The sequence below is a fragment of the Haemaphysalis longicornis genome, unplaced genomic scaffold (genome assembly GCF_048455015.1).
Source record: "Haemaphysalis longicornis isolate Haplotype H1 unplaced genomic scaffold, Haemaphysalis longicornis Haplotype H1 scaffold_3, whole genome shotgun sequence".
NCBI lineage: Eukaryota > Metazoa > Arthropoda > Arachnida > Ixodida > Ixodidae > Haemaphysalis > Haemaphysalis longicornis.
Window position 1 is genome coordinate 193,676,248 of NW_027526335.1, and position 20,039 is coordinate 193,696,286.

At 48.5% G+C, this 20,039-nt stretch overlaps 1 protein-coding gene across 3 annotated transcripts in view; it reads left to right on the forward strand.

The window, feature by feature from the left end:
- LOC144173637 (arylsulfatase I-like) overlaps nucleotides 1–20,039 on the forward strand; it is a 70,330-nt gene that overhangs the window by 22,306 nt on the left and 27,985 nt on the right. Inside the window, exons 4-6 of one of the 3 annotated variants that reach the window (XM_077701976.1) lie at nucleotides 3,836–3,948; nucleotides 11,646–11,756; nucleotides 14,725–14,850. In XM_077701976.1, coding sequence (XP_077558102.1) covers nucleotides 3,836–3,948; nucleotides 11,646–11,756; nucleotides 14,725–14,850 — 350 coding nt within the window. The remainder of the gene's footprint in view (nucleotides 1–3,835; nucleotides 3,949–11,645; nucleotides 11,757–14,724; nucleotides 14,851–20,039) is intronic. The other 2 variants (XM_077701977.1, XM_077701978.1) reach the window with 2 other exon arrangements.

The following is a 20,039-nucleotide window of genomic DNA, read 5'->3' on the forward strand; positions in this document are numbered from 1 at the left end:
AAACTTAGGTCAGATAAAACTGCTCTGCAAGAAAATCGCGGCAACTTTCCCCTGGAAAAAATGTTGCAAGGAAAAACTAGCAGTGGCTTAGGTCGGCTAAGCCAGGATATACGTAGAGTGAGGTTATACTTAGGTTTCCTGGTTTTCTACGATTAGCTGATTACCATGCTTACTGCTGCTAAAACGATTTCCGATCTAATCCAATTCAATCCAATGAAATTTATTCCAACCCAGTCCAGTTCCGTCCAGTCCAGTTCAGTCACTGCTACTCGCGCATGCGCAGCATGGCTCTCCAGGACCCACTCGAAACGGCTATCAAGCGGCTCCGGCGCACCGTCAGACTTGGCTACTGCGCTAAGGAGGCGCACAGCTGGGCACGCGCCGGCGCCAGTGCATATGTCGTGGCTATGACGTCAGTCATCTGGAATGCGCCGACCAGGGAATGTGCAGACCCAATTCTCTACACACCCGTACATTCGCCCATTGGGACTTCGCTTTTGGTATGACTGTTCGGGCTGTTTTGGGGGTATTTTCATCGAGAGCTGGCTTATCATGAGTTCAGAGAGCACTGAAGAGATCGGCGAATGATCTGCCGCCACACGTCTACGATGACGTGAACCGAAGTGATCGAAATGAAGCTGAGAGATGTGATACTATCATTTCATCTCGTCTCCCTCGTCCTTGCGTAGTAAATCTAGTTATTATTATTGTTATTACTCCCATATTTCAAGTTTACATACCTAACAAATTAGGTGCCGCTTACAAGCCATGCAAATCCCTCTCTTTGTGGGTACGAGCCACTTCAATAAGGGGAAGAAGATGATCTGAGCAGGCTTCTAGGAAGCGTTTTGTAAATTTATCACAATGCAATGAAGAGGTTCATGAGTGTTTTCAGGCATGCCCAAAAACGTACCCTACAGAACCATTCGAAAAGAGCTGCTAGTGCTGCCAAAAAGACTCACCGGCTCTTCAGCTCTATTGCACGTTCATTGCCTTTTTTGCTTAAACCTCTATCGTTCCATCCTTGAAAGTCAGTTGCACTAAAGTTTTCATACGAATGCCGCACAAACTTGTACGTTTCCACTGAGTACGAGCCAACTCCGAACTTATCCTATTATTGCTCAAATTCTCCGCATAATTCTTAATTGCTTGTCGTTTTAGATTTCCCCTAGCTGACATGTAAAACATGTCATTTAATATTTTTCACAGCATTGCATTTAGGTCCAAATCGAAACTTCCGTTTTTTTCCCCTCAAATTCTCCTTAGGTGGATTTGGCTCATTTCGAAAGAAATGTATCAAAGAGATATCAAGCCCAGGATTTACATGGTGCCGCTTTAGAGTCAGTGCGAGGGGAGAAGAGAGGTGGCGCGGGAAAGGGGGGTTTGTCCCCAAAAACTTCGGAGGGGCGAGGGGAAGAGCCCGGGCCCCCGTCCCCCCCCCCCCCTCTAGGTACGTCCCTGGGCTGCCCTATTTCAACTTGAAACAATTAATTCTCAACAAACCCGACAACGCTGGTAGCAACAGTAGAAAACAGAAAGACAAATAAACTCCACGCAATATAACACCAAAAGGCCGCTTTAAGAAAGCAAAACACAACAAAACAATGGAAATTACATGTACAAATAAGGATGCGCCATAAACACGCTGCACATTCACAACGTTTAAACAGAGCACCACCACCGCGATGCGATAGGTACGAACATCGCCTCTGAGTCACACATATTTCAGCTCATTGTGGGTACTTTCATAGACTCAGAAGGAAGCACTTTCCGGAACTCTACACTCACACAGTAACACTTCATCCATCGTTGTTTTTAGTTGAGCAACCATTCAATCTAAGTAAACGTGTATTAGCGTTCCTGGAAGACATTGGATTTCTAAACAGCATTTAATTCCGCATATGCTCTCAGGGCCCCTCGCGGGACAAGAAGGTGTCGTTTCATTCATTACTCTCTGACAGTACCATCACTATTTTCCTGATTTCCACGTTTGTGTTTTGAATGAGGGGCTCTATACGCCCCCCTCCCCCTAACCAGCTGTAAGCTGGTCTCATCTACAACGCAATTTTACTAAAAACACCCTTCAAAATGACTAAAGTATTGTGTTGGCGCTCATGGCTATCGTCGCATTTCACTACAAAGCTCATACTAGTAGGAGCGATACTGGGCGAAGCGAGGCAACAGGATGGAACTTGGCGCCGCAGCGTCCACCAAGGCTGTTACCTGGCAGCAGGAAACGTGTGATTAACCATGCTGTAAGGTGGTGCAAAGGGTTTACTGGTCCGCCGTCATAGTCTGTGCAATGGCTATGTGTCACTGCTTCTTCATGCAGTTGAAGATGCACGCTTAAAGCATTGTGTTCAATGGTCACATTTCTGCTTTTTCTGGTCATTGTAGTTACGTCTCTTTACAACTGAGCATGCTTACGCTCAGTACGAATAGAGAAAAATGTAGCAATGGTATTACGTCTCATACTTATTACAACTTCTTTGCTATACAGGGCTGACTATCAAGGGTTTTTATGGAAAGCGGGAGCTTGTTTTGCTTTATTATGTTATGGTATGCTATGATATTATGTTATGTTTGCTTTATTATGTTACGTTATGGGTAGACTAGTGAGATTTTTACTTTACAATTACTCATAGGGATGGAAAAAGGCACGACCCTCAATGGTACCACACAGGGCTTGTTATATTGAAAGTGCACACTTTTGTTCCATATGCAGCATTTGCTAGAAAGCTAGTAGTTATGGAGGCATGTGCTAGCACGGCTACAGGCTTGAAGTGTTCATGTGGACGCAGCGGCTTTGGCGCAACACCGCTTCGTACCTATCAGTCAGCCTACGATGCCTTGTGCGGTTCTGCCGCCTTTGCAGAGGCCTTAATGGCGAAAACCTTACGTACCCAATCTTGCCAAAAACAGGTGTTGAAGCTGTTGTCAGCTCCAGAAAAATAGGTATAGCTGCAAAGAGTATAATCAGAGTACAATAGCAGCAATCAGAACACATGAGTGATCCGATGGATTTCGAACCCTGGTCGGCACAAGTCCCGTGCGCCTAAGAAGAGTTGAGTATTTTTTCTACACTGCCATTGACGTGGAAAATGTAAATCGGCACGCGTTTAGACCTTCAAATTTGTATTTATGGGTACTTAATGTGATGTGTTTCACACACACAACAAATCTAAGCGTCTCTGCAGCAGATGTCAAGGTTTTGCAATATTTGCGCGTTTATGTATTTGAACGTGGGACGTGTGAACAAAAATGCATGGGTACATTTTATTTTTAAAATGCAATTTAATGGTGGCGAGATTTAATTTCCGCTTCATTAAAACACACTATTTTGAAGCATATATAAAAGGATTAATTTGTCAACTCATTCTAGGACGACAACGAATTTGAAAATTCGTGAGCAAGTATTGTCCGAGTCTGACTGGGAACGCAAGCAATGCGATTTTGTCAGGCTTTCCCAATGGATAATGAGATATGCGTATTAACAGGTTCTACATTATTGATCACATTCCTACATACATAAAGACAATTCAAATTTATGCATATTGCTTAAAAACGTTTTTATGGGCGATGGCAGGGTTTTTATGTGTGTCCCTCGTTGTAAAAACTTAGTATGTTGTTTATGTTATATCTTCCCTGTAAAATGCTTTTATAATGCGTCTGTAGGCTGCCTCGTACAATATGTACGCTGTTCTTCTTGTGTTTATTTTGATATTAGACTACAGATTAGCCGCCACGGCTATGTATCCGCACAGCATTGTGTATTATGTGCGTTCCATCAATCAAAACCGCGTACTAACTTTGTGCGTGTTCTTCGGTGTCAAAGGATTACAGCACCGTCCTTTATCACCTGGGCAAATATCTGGCCTTCCTCTCAACCTGAAGATTCTTCCTGAACACCTGAAGGACCTGGGCTACGAAACGCACCTCGTCGGAAAGGTAAACGTTTTCATTAGCTAAGCAGATAATTGCGAAATCAAAAAGTTAGGCCTAATAACAGTCGGTACTAGGAAGACCAGTAACGTCTCTAAAGCACACTTCAGGGAATCTCTCCCAGTATCACAAAGAACATATCAAACAATCTTACCTGTTATCATGTACCCATGCGCCGAGGAAGAAGGAAGATTACCGTACGCCGTCTGCGGCAGCCGCAGCAACTACAGCAGTGACGTAAAACCAAACGCGTTCACAATACGACTGCACAATTTCGAAGCCCTTATGGCGTATTCGGTTGGCCGCTCCGGTCGTCTTGCTCGGAGTCGCCAGATGCCAAGGCAGCTCGCAATCAGAGCATGAGAGGCAGAGTACCAACCGAATGCATCGGTGATCTTAGAGCAGTGCGCCTGTAGCGCCACCGTGCAGCCAGCGCGGGAAGCCGCCGGGTAAACCACGGTGTTTTGTGTCACGTGACCCATCCTCCGGGCCAGATCGTGCCCCGCTCTCACTTCGAAGTCACAGCGGTAGGGAGCGCTCCGAGTGGGAGGCTGACGCTCCGAAAGAACCATCCGAAGGTAGTTTGAGCGCTCGACTTCTACCAACCGAAGGCACGGCCGCTTTTCAGAGCACTCCAGAGCGCTCGTAAACCCCCACCCGAATACGCCATTAGTATCATGCATATGCATTTTCTGTCACGTCATTCTGCTTTCTTTGACAAAGTTTTGTTATATTTTCAACAAGAAAACCTGCTCGAATGTTGTTCCTGTGCCTTTTTGGGGTTCCTGTAGAGCTTTTTTTAAGTGCAGACCACTTTCGGCGCTCACCTTGTCGTCCTAGCTGTCTTACTGGAACCAAGCATTTCGCTGCGGCGTTACGGTGTAGCCTGGCACGATCCCTTCGCCATAGCGTAACCCAGAGGCTTCGAAAGCAAAGCGCCTATGCAGGATATACGTAGCGTGAGCTAAGGTTCAGCTGGTTATTCTTAGCTTTCCTCGTTGTCCAGGATTACCTGATTATCATGCTTACTTCTGCTTATGAGCCAATCCAAATTCAATCCAAATGCAACCCAACCCAATTCAATCCAAGCCAATCCAATCCTCGCGCTTGCGCAGCACGGCTCTCCAGGAGCTACGCGAAAGGGTTCAACCTCGGCCAGTGTAGCCAATCCAAAAAAATTCAATCCTAACCAAGCCAACCAAACGTACGAAAATTACCAAAACCAACATAAACACAAGATACAAGAATAACACATGGTAACCACTGATGAATCTGTAATGAATGGCCCAGGACTGGCGTGAAAGTCACGAGTCAGTGGCCAGTGCGTGCGCGAGTAAACGTTGCTTTATGAATGACGCAAAAAGAAGCAGAAGATAGCGCACGACAGCAAGGACGCGAGACTAATCGTATAGGCGTTTGAAAAACAAGAGGCTAACAGAAAAATGCCCGCAATAAAGAAGAGGAAACGTCATACGGGGTTTTGTCGCAGCGCCTTGGGGTATTGAAGTCCCAACGTCACGGCGCGGCTGGCTGGATGACCGGCTGTCGGCCACGTCGGATCCAGGCACGAGACGTCGGGCAGGCATCGTCGATCGACCTTGCCGAGGAGTAACGGCTCGATGGCGTAGCAGCGGGTGCGAGCGGACGGTTCCACCTCCAGATGAATCCGGACCCACGCTCTCTCGCCCAGCGCGTCACCAGCTCTAGGCACGGCCAGCCCACGGGTTGTCGTGATCAGCGGCGTACGGCTCACGGACACAGCAGCTGTTGCGACACCGGTTCTCACCCGAACACGATCACAGGGCCGCGCTCTCCAGCCCAGCGCGTCACAGGCATGCACTCATCCCCCGGTCAGATTTGATTTTTTGCACGCTCTCGTTGCGGCTGCCCGTTCGGTGTCCTCTTCATCACAGAATCCCTGCTCTAAAGTGGAACTGCTTTAATTTTTTGGTTGTATACATCAGTTTCAGTTTTGGGTCTTTGCAACATGTTCTGCCTGCGATGTTTTCGGCTACTGATTGGGCCGTATGAGCCTGCGAACATTGGTTACAGCGAATAAGTGTCGCCCTAATAATTAGCAAATGACGAGCGAAATTTTCAATGTCTTATTTTTACACAGGCTGCAGAGGATCAATGCCCTCAGCTTAATCGGCGACGTACAACTTCAAGACGTTTCACCCGCAGATTCTTGTCTCTCACAGCCTGTGTCTGTGTCGTAATGAAAGGGCTGGCAGGCTAAACTGACCCAGAAGGTACCAATTGCCCTTATTCTGAAAAAGATCGCGTACAATTGACAAAAGAGAACGTGCTGCGGTAGAGTCAGGTGAATTAATACGCAACCACGTGAAACAAAACTGGAATCCCTGACGCTCCAACACACCTGCTCTAGCATGCAAACGCACGACTGTAGCCCTTGGCCGCTAAGGACGAACGAAAACGCCATATTAGCAGTTGCTTATGAGAATATAAATGTGCAAAAGCCTTTGCGGCGCGCTAAGATGCTACAAGCATGCCTACAGTTAGGCGTGCTTCACAGCAAACAAGCACGGCGCGCTCCCGCACTAGCAGACAACACCAAGCCCCACCTCCAAGCCCCTATGCGCCTGCGCCGCTTAGTTTCGATGCGCGGCAGCGGCTCGTGCGCTGGTGCTCCGTGGAGCGAGGCCACGCTGCGCCGTGTTCTCATCTACAGTGGAAGGCCCTGTACGTTACACTACTCCCCAAAAAGAAAGGACGCACGCTACACCCAAAAACGCATCCCCGTACACACGAAAAAAAACACCTCACGCCGAAACTCCATTCGCGTGCTTTGAGGAAACACGCAGCATCACGCTCACAAAGAAAATACTACAGCATACGGAAACATGCAAAATCTGTTCGACTATCCAAACACTCAAGCTACAGCAAGCTGACTCTGCATGCTCTGTCAGACCACACTTCTCGGCAAACGGTTCGCGTGACCAGTCCGCCGAGGGGGTACAAAGAGACAATCGCCCAGATGATTCCTGAACCCCACGTGCGACTGCGTAGCCGGCATGACAGACAGCCACAGGCCCTTATCTCTCTCTCTCCCGCGGGAGTCTGAACTCCGCGAGCGCTGGCCCCCGCGTGCCTCGTGCATAGCGAGTATCGCTCTCTCACGCGCATGTACCAACTGCTAATCAAAACCTTCGGTCTGCAGAGCACAGCTGAAAATAATCAGCACCTTGCCACAGCGACGAAAGCTCGGTGCCACAGCCGACCCTCCTCGACGACGTTTTTGACCCTTATGGTCTTCTATATTGCTTTCTAGCTTAGACTTTCCACCGCTCGTTAACTGCGCCTCAGTCTTGTTTCTCTCGAGCCCCGGCTCGAACTCTATTTGGCTGCACCTCACAGTCTCCTCTCTCGGGCCTCCGGTCAAACTCTCTTGTCTTCTGGACTGCTCCTCACAGTTTTCTCTGGAGAGCTCCAGCTCAAACGCTTCTTCGCTGCATATCTCCGCCTCCTGTTCCAAACCCGTCTCCTTCCTTCGATTCGCTACTTGTGCCTCTTGCTTCTCCCTTTGCCGTCTTAATTTAATTTCTGCAGAACGTTTCCTCTCCTCCTCTTTGTATTCCTCTATGCAAAGTTGCCTTTGCGGCTCAAGCATATCCGTGTCACCCTTGGCCCGAAGGCCACGCTCCTTTCTCCACTCCAGTTCGATCCACAGATCTAGCTCCCTGTCGAATAATTTCTCTTCGTAGCTAGTTTTTCGCTCCTCGTACTCGTAATCCTCATCTCGCCACTCCCGCTCACGTGCTATTTCGCTATCCAACCATGCCAGCAAGAGCACTCCCTTCAAGTCAAACAGCTGTCCCATGGAGAGCAAACAGTCTAACCTTGCCTGCGCCTTGATGACAACCTTTCTTTGACTCCAGTTCTGCCTCTCTCTTCTCCCTGAGATTTCTCTGCTCAATCTCTGGAGAACGTTTTCCATGCTCCTATTTGCATTTTCGGGCGAATCTCTGCCTTTCTTCTGGAATACATGTGTGTCACCTAGTCCGATCTGTTTGCTCCATTCCTGCTCCATCCAAAAATCTAGCTCCCTATCAGATAACTTCTCTTCCATGCTAGTCTGCCGTCCCTCGTACCCGTAATCCTCATCACGTCACCCACGCTCACGTGCTATTTCGCTATCCCACCATGCCAGCAAGTACACTCTTTTCGAGTCAAGCAATGGTTGCAGGAAGAGCAACCTTTCCAACTTAGCCCCCGCCGTGTGGACCAAAACAAAGCTTGGAGTCCGCGGGTACGTCAGCTACGAATGAACCTGACGGGCTCCAGTAAGATCGACACGTCGACGACCAGTCCTGTCGCGGACGCCACCTATTGTCATGAACTCCCCTTACCCGCTCGCGCAAGCAATGGAGCGAGACAACAGCTATTTATATTTGCAGGGTGGCCGGCCCGTGCGCGTGCCGAAGTTGCTTCAGTGAATGAGAGGGTACAGGGGTGCGCGAGTACGTCTTAAACTAAATAATTTTACTGCATGAACAAGATGACATTACATGGAGACGGACAGCACTTGACAAAAAAAGAAAGAAAAAACCTGACGCGGACATCGACATTGTGCGCGCAGACACTACGTTATGGATGCCGCGCAATGTCCGCACGTGCGCGCTGGGCGGCTAACGCACGGCGTTAACTAGACAAGCAACAACTAAAAACAAGCCAAATACACAATGGTCGAATAAACAGACAGACTCTCTGGGTACGCTTACATCATAACCCTAAGCAACAATAACAACGAAAAAAAACATAGCAGGTACGAAAGCTTTACGCGCACAGGAAACACTAGGAGGAGGCATACGTCTTAACCCTAGGCGTGGCTATTGGTAACCGCGAGCTCAATGACGGAAAGTCACGGCAAAGGCGAGTAGGCTTCGCCGGGCAGCCGCTTACGTTTTTCGGGGATCCGGGGTGCGGAGTCTGGTCGGCCTTGAGACTTGCGACGACGAGGCGAACTCGATCCCGTAGATGAGGCAGTGGTCGTTCCGCCACGGGCCTACCGATGAACTTCCGCTAAAGCCGCATCACCCGCGGACCCTTCCCAGCGTCTTGCACGTTGAAAAATCTCCAGTCCACTGCCCCAAGCTACCGCTCGAAACCCCTTAAATAAACTTCGCCCGATCGCCAGACTGTCCCACACATATCTCCGCCGTCCCCATTGTTCCTTCTTTCCCGGGGCCACCGCCACGACGCCGCATCTGTGAGTGCGCGGCTGCTCGCGAATTGTGACATCACCTTCCCGGAATCGGAGACGCCCGAGCTGGACTATACTGGTTCCCCCTGGCGCGCTGACCTCGCCTCCGAAGAAATCGGGAGAACCACGACCGAGCTGAACTGCCGCGACTTCGCCACGTGCCCACTTCGGAGCAGTGACAACGAAAGGCAGGAGAACAAAAAAACGCGGCAAAAGTGGACGGGGTGGCTCAGGTGCCGAAGCGCGACCAAAAATGGCGGTGCCCTGCCGGGGAAGCCATCATGTCGGCCGCAAGAATGTAAAAATTGAGGGCCTGGCCGGCCGTTTGTGACAGAAACACATACTTCTCTATATACAAGTACGTGCAGCCTACAAGAATGTGCAAGTAAAAAAGCGTTAAAAAAGAAAGAAAGAGTGCACGTGTCAACTACATCGTACCGCAGAAGCATGCACTTCAAGAAAATTGAAGTCATCAATAATGGTCAGGTACATATTTCATCGCAACGTCACGCGTAACAGAGGACTATTCATTCACAGCCGGAAAACATGAAACGTCGATAATAAGAGAAAAAAGTAAACCACCAAAGGGTAACCGGGGCTTTCTCGAGGGCGTCCTGCTGACCCTTGGCAGATCCCAGCGTCTCAACCAGGCCTTGGAGGCAGTGCTCACATTTCTACGAAGAAGCGGCGTGGCAGCGAAAGTGCGGAGTCAGTTATGGTAGACTACTGAACATGAACTGCAGATGATTTAGGCAGTAATATGTTGTATGTAATGTACTCTCAGCTGATTGTTTTAATGATTGTACTTGCCACCCTCCTAAACCAGTTTCCCTCGCCTGTTTCGCACGCTCAGAGTATCCGACAAGAGTCAAAATCTTGAGGCCGACATTCCTGTGTTTTCGTTCCTTTAAAGAGAATACTTTCGCTACTGTCCCTCGGCTACCGGAGCGAACTATGCGCTGCCCTAATTATAGGTATATCCACTTTAGTGCCAAACCATGTTATGCCGTACAATGTTCTGTACCTATTGAAGTGCAGCAATCTCAGATCCGTAGCACAGTAATTTCAAATCCCAATTGTGCGGTAAGCATGCCCCAACCCCCACAAATTGCTGCTCAGCAGCCACTGCGTCACCTAATCAATCGCTAGTATGCGGTCATTCCGATGTCAGTGACTTGACCTGCCTCTAAAGGGGTTTGTGCCTTTGTTTTGCGATTGAAAATGAACGTTTAAGATGCCTTTCATTCGTTGCTGCCGATATTAACTTCGAGAAATGTTCTTGTTCCCGTAATGTTCGGAAAGTGTTTAACAAGCGCCCCAGTCGTACCCGCAAGTGGAGCTTGCAACTCCTGGGAATGAAGTTAGCGAAGCGTCGTAAGCCACAATAGTGGTCGCAGATATGATTCTCTGGAATTATTTTTGCTTCATGTAATCTTTTTATTCTTTACGCAATCTACAATCTACCAAAATGGTACATAGGAAACAAAATGGAATACACAAAGCAAAAAAGAGATGGCGTCACACATTACGTCAAAATTCACCATAACTAGTAGGTGTTACTTTGCCGGTACATTGCCACGCCCATCACATTTCACACATAGCTTCAGCGTAATTAAAACGTTTTAGACCATTATATGGTCACCCAAGTTCTTTCGTAAGTAAAGTGATATTTGCACAAACCATCTGTTCAAAGGATGGTTGGCAGATCAATTAGTTCATATTAGGCGCGGAGTACCTTACTACCGCGCAATGTCCATCCGCGTCCTTGCGCATAGCAATAACAATCGCAAAAAAACACACAAGCACAGGCAGCATTCGAGCCTACACCTCGTAGGCCAGACAGAGTTAGTGTCAGTCGTATTACCCATTGGGCTACGACCATAAGTCCGAACCCGAGAGTCAAATGGCTTACTCGCTCGCCTGTAACGGTGCGGAGTACATTAGGACCTCCCAATGTCCGTACGTGTCCATCCGTGCGCACACCACCATCAAGCGAAAATCAAGCGAAATTTGATTTGAGCTGTGAGTTGCAGTTTTTTTAGGGAATAATCAAGTGCAACTCACGGCTCAAATCGAATCACGTTCGGGGCGCAAATCGAATGCCACTCGTGCCGTAACTTGGATCTCATTCAGAGTCCCCGTACTCCGCACCCTGACCACCATCCATGGAGTGGAGATGCTGCCACTTTTTGTTTGCCATTGACCGTAACTGAGTACGTGTCCCATGCGTTCATTTCATCCTTTTGTTACCTGAATTTGGACAGTTTTTATTGTTTCGTTCGAAAGACATATCAGTTCCTTAACTTGCTGATGTTGTTCAACACAAGTAGTAATGGACAATTTCAGTCTTGAAATAATAAATATTGTTAACACTATTGTAAAAGAGAGAAATGAAGGAACTGGGTCTACTTCATTGAGGGCGCTTGCAAAGGTATTGAAGCGGTAAATAACATATACATTTGGTGCGCTTATTTTTTAGTGGCACCTTGGATATTCCAGTTTGAACTACACACCTACGTACCGTGGCTTCGACAGCTTCTATGGGCAGTACAGCGGTCCTGTCGATTACTTCTCCAACGTACTGACCTTCGTAAGTATTAGCAACATGGCATACATCTATAAAATCACATTTGATAGCTTCCTCTGACGATACGTTTCAAGAGGACATCGCACAAGTATTCGCCGAACAGTGTTGTGTTACCAACCCCAACACTGACTGATCAGTTCGACCGGTATGTCACAAGGTACAGCCGCTTCGACAAGCTTCTAGCAGCGTCCCTGAGGACGTTGCGTAACACAAAATTACCTCTTTTCTACATTGATTAGAATTTTCGATTAGAACTACTGATTTAGGCGTAGTAATGTCGTTTAATGAGCTGCAAAAGGATAGTTATGCCAACTAAGAACAAGTTGCATTTCGTCTTCTTGAGGACATTGGGGTGTAGTGCTTCCACCAAAGAGGCCACTCTAGTTAGAATTGTGCGAAATGGTGCTACACAGGGACTTGGCCTCTTTGCAGTTCTGATGCTCGACAGCGTAGCCGGTAAAGGGGATACTGACATTGTGAATGCGACTGAACTGGAAATAACATTACAGTTTAGAAACTAACTTGTAAACGCCCTCTTTCGTTGTTACCTTCTTGGCCTCCCCAAAAAACCTCGACATGAGGCAAAGGATTGGTCTTCGGCAATTTATCCCTCAAAATAAACATTATAGTGTGGTAATGCTAAGTTTTATAAGGTTACATTTGCAAATTACCCCACGAATTCCCATCCAAAGAAAGATATTATGTAACTGGAGCGCGTTCTAATAAAAGAAGTGTTATTTACTTTTGGAAAATATCGCAAGCTGCAAGTTTGTGCGCTTGGCTAAAAGCGGTTTGTTATTTGTGTATTTTTGATTCAACCGAAAGCCCGTTATAGCTTCAGTGTGAAATTGTCTTCACGCTTGCCGCCGATGCAGTTGCTGCTTCGATGTTCTGTCGCTTGCCTTACTAATTCCAGTGACATTCCTGGGGAACAATTCTTTCATTGGCTGACCTGGTGATGCTGTAGCTTTCTGTAGCAGTCATCTGAGACGGGCAGTGTCGTTCGGCCCAAGCCGGAAGTCAAGCGTCTGCCGAGCACTTGATTTCAAGAGCATCCCTCCCGACAACGGTTGCTAACCCTTATCCCTCAGTATCACGACCTCGCGGCGGAGAAGCTGTAACGATTCGGCGCACCGCTACCCTTTGCGCGCATGCTACAAGTGTGGTGTAGTCGGGAAAGCGTCGCCGGCTTGGCGGCAAAACCCACCCGCCTAAAATAAGTTACGACTTGCAGGAGCGTGTCCGCCGCTCGGACCTTTACAAAATCCGCTCGGACCTTTGAAGATGCAAAATCCGAAACAAACTCGTTCTACCGGGGACGTGTTGAGACGTGACTCTACGAGGCGATGCTGCCTACGGAGTTCTTTGCTTTCCCTCCTCTCCCAGCCTCAACGTGCGCCGGCTATCACGGGACGAAAAAAGGATGTTCTTGTGTCTCTTTACTTTGTTCGGGCTGTTTGCAAAGCCACGGAAGCCGCGTAACCATTGCCGCTTCTGTGTATAAATTCCACCCTCTTGGTGGTTCGTATCTGCCGACATTTGTAGCTGAAGAGCGGCGCTGCACCCGTCGGCTCCACGATGTTCATCTCCCGCCATGCACTATAGCACTTCAGTTTTGCTCTCAGTTTTTATCGCAAAGAACAAATCAGCTCATCTTCTCGCCACTCGCCCATTACTCTTCCACTGCATGACGACGGTGACTGAGCTCGGTACGAGGACGTCTTCGACAATACAACGCTGTTTAAATTCCAGAACGACCATACTCAAACATGATAATTCGTCCCTTTTGAATTTAAAACTTTTCGGACAACCATTGCATTACAGTGGGCTTCGATGCAACTATCGCTGGTAATTTCGAATAATAAGGTGATTTACAAGTGCTAAAAAATGTACTCTTCCAAGGTTGGCGAGGTAACTTGGTGGAAACAAAAAGGAAGTGAGCGTGATTCGTGTTACTGTTGGCACCCAGCACATAGAGAAAAGTTGGCCTAGTATCGAACGAAACCACCAAAGAATATTGCTCGAAATTAGCCCTGTAAGGATGAGCCTTTCAGCTTTTTTTAGAACTGTCGTAGCATGAACGGCTCCCAAGGGAAGTCATTTAACTAAAAATGCACGACTTCATCAAGACCGAACTCCGATGTCTCGGACAGAAAGGTTCACTGTGGTTTGGTGGCCTCCAAGAGGTTGGTAGGAAAATGACTGTGGCCTCCTTAAGCTTCCTAGAAAAATGACTGCAGCCTTACGAGATCGATATTATTCTATTCACAAAAGCTGCTATTGCTTTTGGCTACGGCTGAATTTAATTATCAAGTATAAATTCACAGCTCAGTTCAAGTACGGTCAGAGCTTCCTGATATGCGCTAAGAGAATGTCGTAATTCATCGGGAATTCGCTTTATCTAGTTCCGTCATATTACGGCTCCTGTGACTGCTAAAAATCCAATTACTAGTTTCCAGCTGCTCTATAACTGGGAAATTTGCAGAAAAGTTGGGGTATTTTCTTGAAATTTCTTACTATCGTGGAAATAGATTGCTATTGCGGCACACCCTAAAAAGCTCCTTAGCGCACTGCAATATATTTGTAATTAAAGGAAGTTGAAACTGGCGTTCATGCTATTTATTGCTTCAATACGTCTGTGTGACCATGCCTGTAGATGACAGTCGTCCATACTAAGTAATTACAAACATTTGTGCTAAGAGGGACCCTGGCCAGGTATTACATGTAACATTTCTGGTGTTTTCGCACAGGCTTCAAAAGCGAGTTGTTTTAGATCGTACAGAATGAGCTCAGTAAGCTTAATACAAACATAAAAGTGAGTAAGCCAACAGCGAATCACTAGCCTTACAGGTGCTTATTTTAAGCAGGGAAAGAAGTATTACCTGCGGACTCTGTCGGTTTCTTACTTGGTGTTCCCTAAAATAACCACTTTGTCAGCTCACTAAATAAGTGCAATTTTTGTGGTCTCTAGGACGGCCACGAAGGCATCGACTTTTGGGACGGCGTGAAGCCCGTGTTAAACGAAAGTGGCCAATACATTACGAAGGTATTGGAACAACGAGCTAAATATGTTCTTCGCAACAGAAACAAATCGATGGTAAGCAAGTCTGTCTCTCCTCCTTCATCTATTTCTCTGAATTTCACTCAGCATATCAGTCAACTGAACACCTTCATATGAACTACAGCGGCTCCACGTATCGCGAACATGATTGAGAAGTTTTTCGCTTGCCCCTATACCGACAGACATTTTCACATAACAAAGCAATCTAGTAGACGTCGTACAGAATTTTTAGAAAAAGAGGCTTCATTGGTCAGTCAACTTATTATCGCCATTACTTCACCGCTGTGAGTAATGACTGTGTTGATGTAATGCTTTCAGGGGCTTTTTGCAAGGAATATACTGTGGAAGTAATGTACCACACGATACCTGTTGCGCTATAACGCCGCACTGTTGCCGTCAGCGTTACCACATTCGTTATTTTTGAAACGCCTATCTTCGGGTTTGGCGACAGAATTCTCATACTGCCGTGGCAGTTTCATTGCACAGTGGGCAACCAGGAGACATTCTTTATGTGTAAAGGGCTTGTTTGGAATGTATTTTATGACAGTGTTTATTACTTCAACGTCATAGAAGCGGCGGCCTTAGTATTATTCGTAATTCACCCATGAAATTTGCAGGTACAACGAGATGCTTTATATGAGGGAGAAGGTTCAACTATAACTTGCTCTTACATAGAAAAAACGACATCTCTATGTCTCAATAAGCGAAAAACTTGAGTTTGCAATAGCCGAAATTTGGTACAATCTCTTGTTTATCTTTCCTCCATATTTCCCTTTTTTCTAAATGGTGCCGTTAGTTTTGCCATGGCAAACTGGGAAATGATATCAGAGTGATAGGCATAGCGAAACTGCAAGCGTATCAAACAGCGTCTACACGTTGAAATGTTAGCTTGCTATTTGATAATATGTACACGCAGAAAAGTCCCAGTGAAAGCATAAGGAGCAGTACTTCGATGTTCCAGCCGGATGACCGGTCTCTCCCAAAGAAGAAGGTTGTGTACAACCTTGATATTCAAGACTCGCACCACGACAGAGGTATTGGCTGGGCAGGTCGTTCAATCTGTATAATTGACTGAGGAAACAAACCGTATGGTAGCGACTATTATAAAGTCACATTAACCTATTGCCGCGAACTATGCATTGGGTTTATTTGTGTCTTTGCTGTTGTAGATATCACGATGCCAAAGACGACGACACAGTGGTCTTGAACGAAAACAAGTTTATTGGAGCAAACTTCTGCTCCCCTAACAAGTCAAAGAATACACAGGCGGCGAAGAAGCAGTCAGCAAAGTGAAGTATACGCAAGCGAGCGTCGGCGATCGAATACCCCGGCGTCTGCTCTGCAGGCTTTTTATCTTTCTGTGCGCGTGGTTCTAGAACCGTCGATTCACATCTAGAAAAGTGTAGATCAAAGACGATTGTTCTGGGCTGTTCACGTTACATCGGAATGCTCTCCATATCAGAACAGATAACACATGCGGCACAGGAAGAAAGAATGGAACACGCGCTTCCCTTGGCACGGAGATAACACAGACCGGCGCAGCCAGGCGGTAAAAGCAAAAAACCCGCCCGCATCTTCCCACGGGGGGAACTCGAGTAAATGCGTCGCAGAGTGGTGGGGGTATCGCGTGAATGTTGCGTAATTCGGTATGGTTTGGGAATGCTTAATTGTTATTTCGTCTTTATTATTCTTATTTATTGAATGAAGGAGAAGCGAAGGCAAGGAGTGTAAAGTTAAAGTCTGTCTTTATTGCTTGGTGCCGACAAGCAAAGCGTCAAGTCAAGCGAAAGCCAAGCAAAGACGCCCTTGACTGAATTCCGAACGTGCGCTCCGCCGCTTATATACACACCGCCCGCGTTTGAGGGAGAGGAGTACGGGGGAGAGACGCGCATGCGTACACTTCCGTACACAAGCGCGCGAACTTTCCACGCACCCACCACGCCGTTATCACGTTTACACGCCCTGCCGCCGTTACTCTTGAGCGCGACGCAGCGCACGGGTAGCTACGACCCATGCGCGCACAGACGCGCTCCCCCGCACCGCCGCAGCTGTTGTTAGAGCGACGGAGCCCACGGGGTACACGCGCTCCTCCCGCACCGCCGCACCTGTTGTTGAGAGCGAGGAGGGTACGGGGGAGAGACGCGCACCTGCGCCTCGACGCGACGCGCATGCGCAGTGAGCGTGTGGATGGCGCCGACAACATCGACGAGTGACATCGCGAGCCTAAGAAATGCTCCGCATTTAAAACACAATTAAACCCAATGCAAGGTTTGCGGCATTACCCCCCCTAGCTGAAGAAAGTTACGACAAGATGGGACGGTCCGCATATACGCACAGCAGGAGGCCACCTCGTGACGCCAAGTACAAGGTGCACAGCGCGCTTTACCATAGACGGCACGACGTACCCAGCGGCGTTCGTCATTTTGCCTAACTGCTCCCATGACGTGATTCTCGGAATGGACTTTTTGACGGACACCGGCGCAATACTCGATCTGCAGACGAAGTCGATAACTTTTTCCTCCGATGACTCCACGACGCCAGAATCGAACCCCGCACACCGTGCAGCTGTAAGCATCGCCGATGATCACGTCACTAAGCCACCCCGCGCAAGCTTGACGGTCAGCGTGTACTGTGAAGGTGCATCTCCCAACGTCGACGCTATCGTGGATAGTGACCAAAGGTTGCTTCTCGACCGCGGTGTGTCTGTCGCAAGAGGCATTGCGGGGCTTAAGCAGCGTAAATCCCACGTTTTGGTCACCAATTTCACAGAGGAGTACCCGCATTTAAACAAGGGCGCTTCAATCGCGTTCCTGAAAGAAACGCAACAAGCAAGTGACGTGATCGCAGTCGCCGACTTTGAACGCGCACCCGACGATACCTTCAAGCTTCCGCATCCCTTCGACGTGAATCGGGCGCTACCGCAAGAAGAAAGGAACAAGTTATTGGCTTTGCTGCGTAGCTACAGCGAGTGTTTTTCGTCGAACTCGAAAGTTACGTCAGACACCTCGAACGGAGCACCGGATAATAACCGAGGATGGAGCCCGACCTACCCGACAGTCACCGTACCGCGTCTCTTTACACGAGCGCGAAGCCATCCGGACTCAAGTCGACCGCATTCTTGACGACGACATTATACTGCTATCGAAAAGTCCGTGGGCTGCGCCGGTCGTACTCGTTAAGAAAAAAGACGACACACTGAGGTTCTGCGTTGACTACCGGCGATTGAACAAGTACACGTAAAAGGACGTGTACCCCCTGCCATGAATCGACGACGCCCTCGACAACCTCTGCCATGCGAACTACTTCTCATCGATGGATCTGTAGACGGGCTACTGGAAAATTCAAGTAGACGAGAGAGATCGAGAGAAGACTGCATTCGTAACCCCGGACGGCCTATAGGAGTTCAAGGTGATGCCGTTTGGGCTATGCACGGCACCAGCATTGTTCCAGAGAGTCATGGACACTGTGCTAGCTGGCCTGAAGTGGCACACATGCCTCGTATACCTCGACGACGTTGTGGTATTCTCCCGGACTTTCGAAGAACGCCTTGTAAGGTTGCAGTCTGTACTCGAGGCCATCCGTACGTCGGGGTTAACGCTGAAGCCTGAAAAGTGCCGCTTCGCGTACGAGGAAATCAAGTTCTTGGGCCACGTCGTCAACGCCGCAGGAGTCCTACCTGACCGGACGAAAAATTCCCCCGCATTTCCCCGAGGGGGAGAATGTGAAAGTGCGAATGCACGGTTGTCGGCCCGCTTGCGGCGCTTGCGCTCGGCCCCCGCAGCCCACCGCCTCGCCGCCTTTTCTTCCATCTCTTCCATCGGGTTTGTAGTATCACGTGTACACCACGCAGTTATCAAGCCGCTATAACGCCGCTGAGTCGCCAACGCACGCCGCTGACGACGTAGTTTGAATGCGTTAAAGATATAAGGCGCGTTACTAACACTGATATCAGCGTCGCGTCCGTGGCTTAGTCGGTAGAGCGTCGCGCTGCGGCCGCAAAGTCCTCGGATCGAAACCTGGCGCCGGATGCTGTTTTTTTTATATAGAGAGGAGGACTGCGTTAAAGATATAAGGCGCGTTACTAACACTGATATCAGCGTCGCGTCCGTGGCCTAGTCGGTAGAGCGTCGCGCTGCGGCCGCACAGTCCTCGGATCGAAACCTGGCGCCGGATGCTGTTTTTTATTATATATAGAGAGGAGGACTGCGGACGCCGCCGCCGCCGCCGCCGGCGGTGGAAGGTTTGGGGTCGCTTATAAAGTGCGCACTTAAAACTTCAGCCATAGCGAACTTCCCGAGGCCAAAAGATAAGAAGGGCGTGCGCAGATTTCTCGGACTGTGCGCATACTACCGGCGCTTCGTCGCAAACTTCGCACGCATTGCAGAGCCACTCACACGCTTGACGAAAGATAGCACCCCTTTCGGCTGGGAAAATGCCCAAGAAACAGCCTTCTGCGAGCTGCAAAAATGCCTGCAAAGCCCACCTGTGCTCGCGCATTTCGACAAAAACGCCGAAACGAAATGCACACGTACGAAACGGAAATGCACACGAAACGGAAATGAACCAGTGATATAGGCTTGGGTGCCGTCCTCGTCCAAAAGCAAAGCGGCTGCGAAAAAGAAATCGCCTATGCCAGCCGTGGTCTGTCCAAGGAAGAAATTTCTCTGCTTCGGAGGAAGAATGCCTCGCGATCATATGGGCCATTTCGAAATTCCGCCCGTACTTGTATGGAAGACCCTTTAAGGTTGTGACAGACCACCATGCGCTGTGTTGGCTCGCCAATTTGAAGGACCCCTCTGGCCGTCTTGGAAGGTGGAGCTTGCCCCTGCAAGAATTTGACGTTACAGAAGTCTATAAATGCGGGAGGAAACACTCCGACGGCGACTGCCTGTCTCGCGCCCCCGTCGACCCACAACAACAACATTCCGACGAAGACAGCGCATTCTTCGGAGTCGTGACGGAACGCGACCTAGCCGCCCAGGAGCGTGCCGACCCCAGGTTACGCGTAATGATCGACTACCTCGAAGGACGCAACGTCGCCGTTCCTAGGAGCTTCAAACGAAACTTACCAGAATTCAGCCTGAAAAACTCTGTCCTCGTGAAGAATTTCAGACCCAGAACCAGAACGAATTATCTTCTTGTCATTCCTAAAGACCTTCGTGACGAAATTTTGGAAGCATGCCACGACGACCCGTCTTCCGGACATCTCGGCACAGCTGGCACTA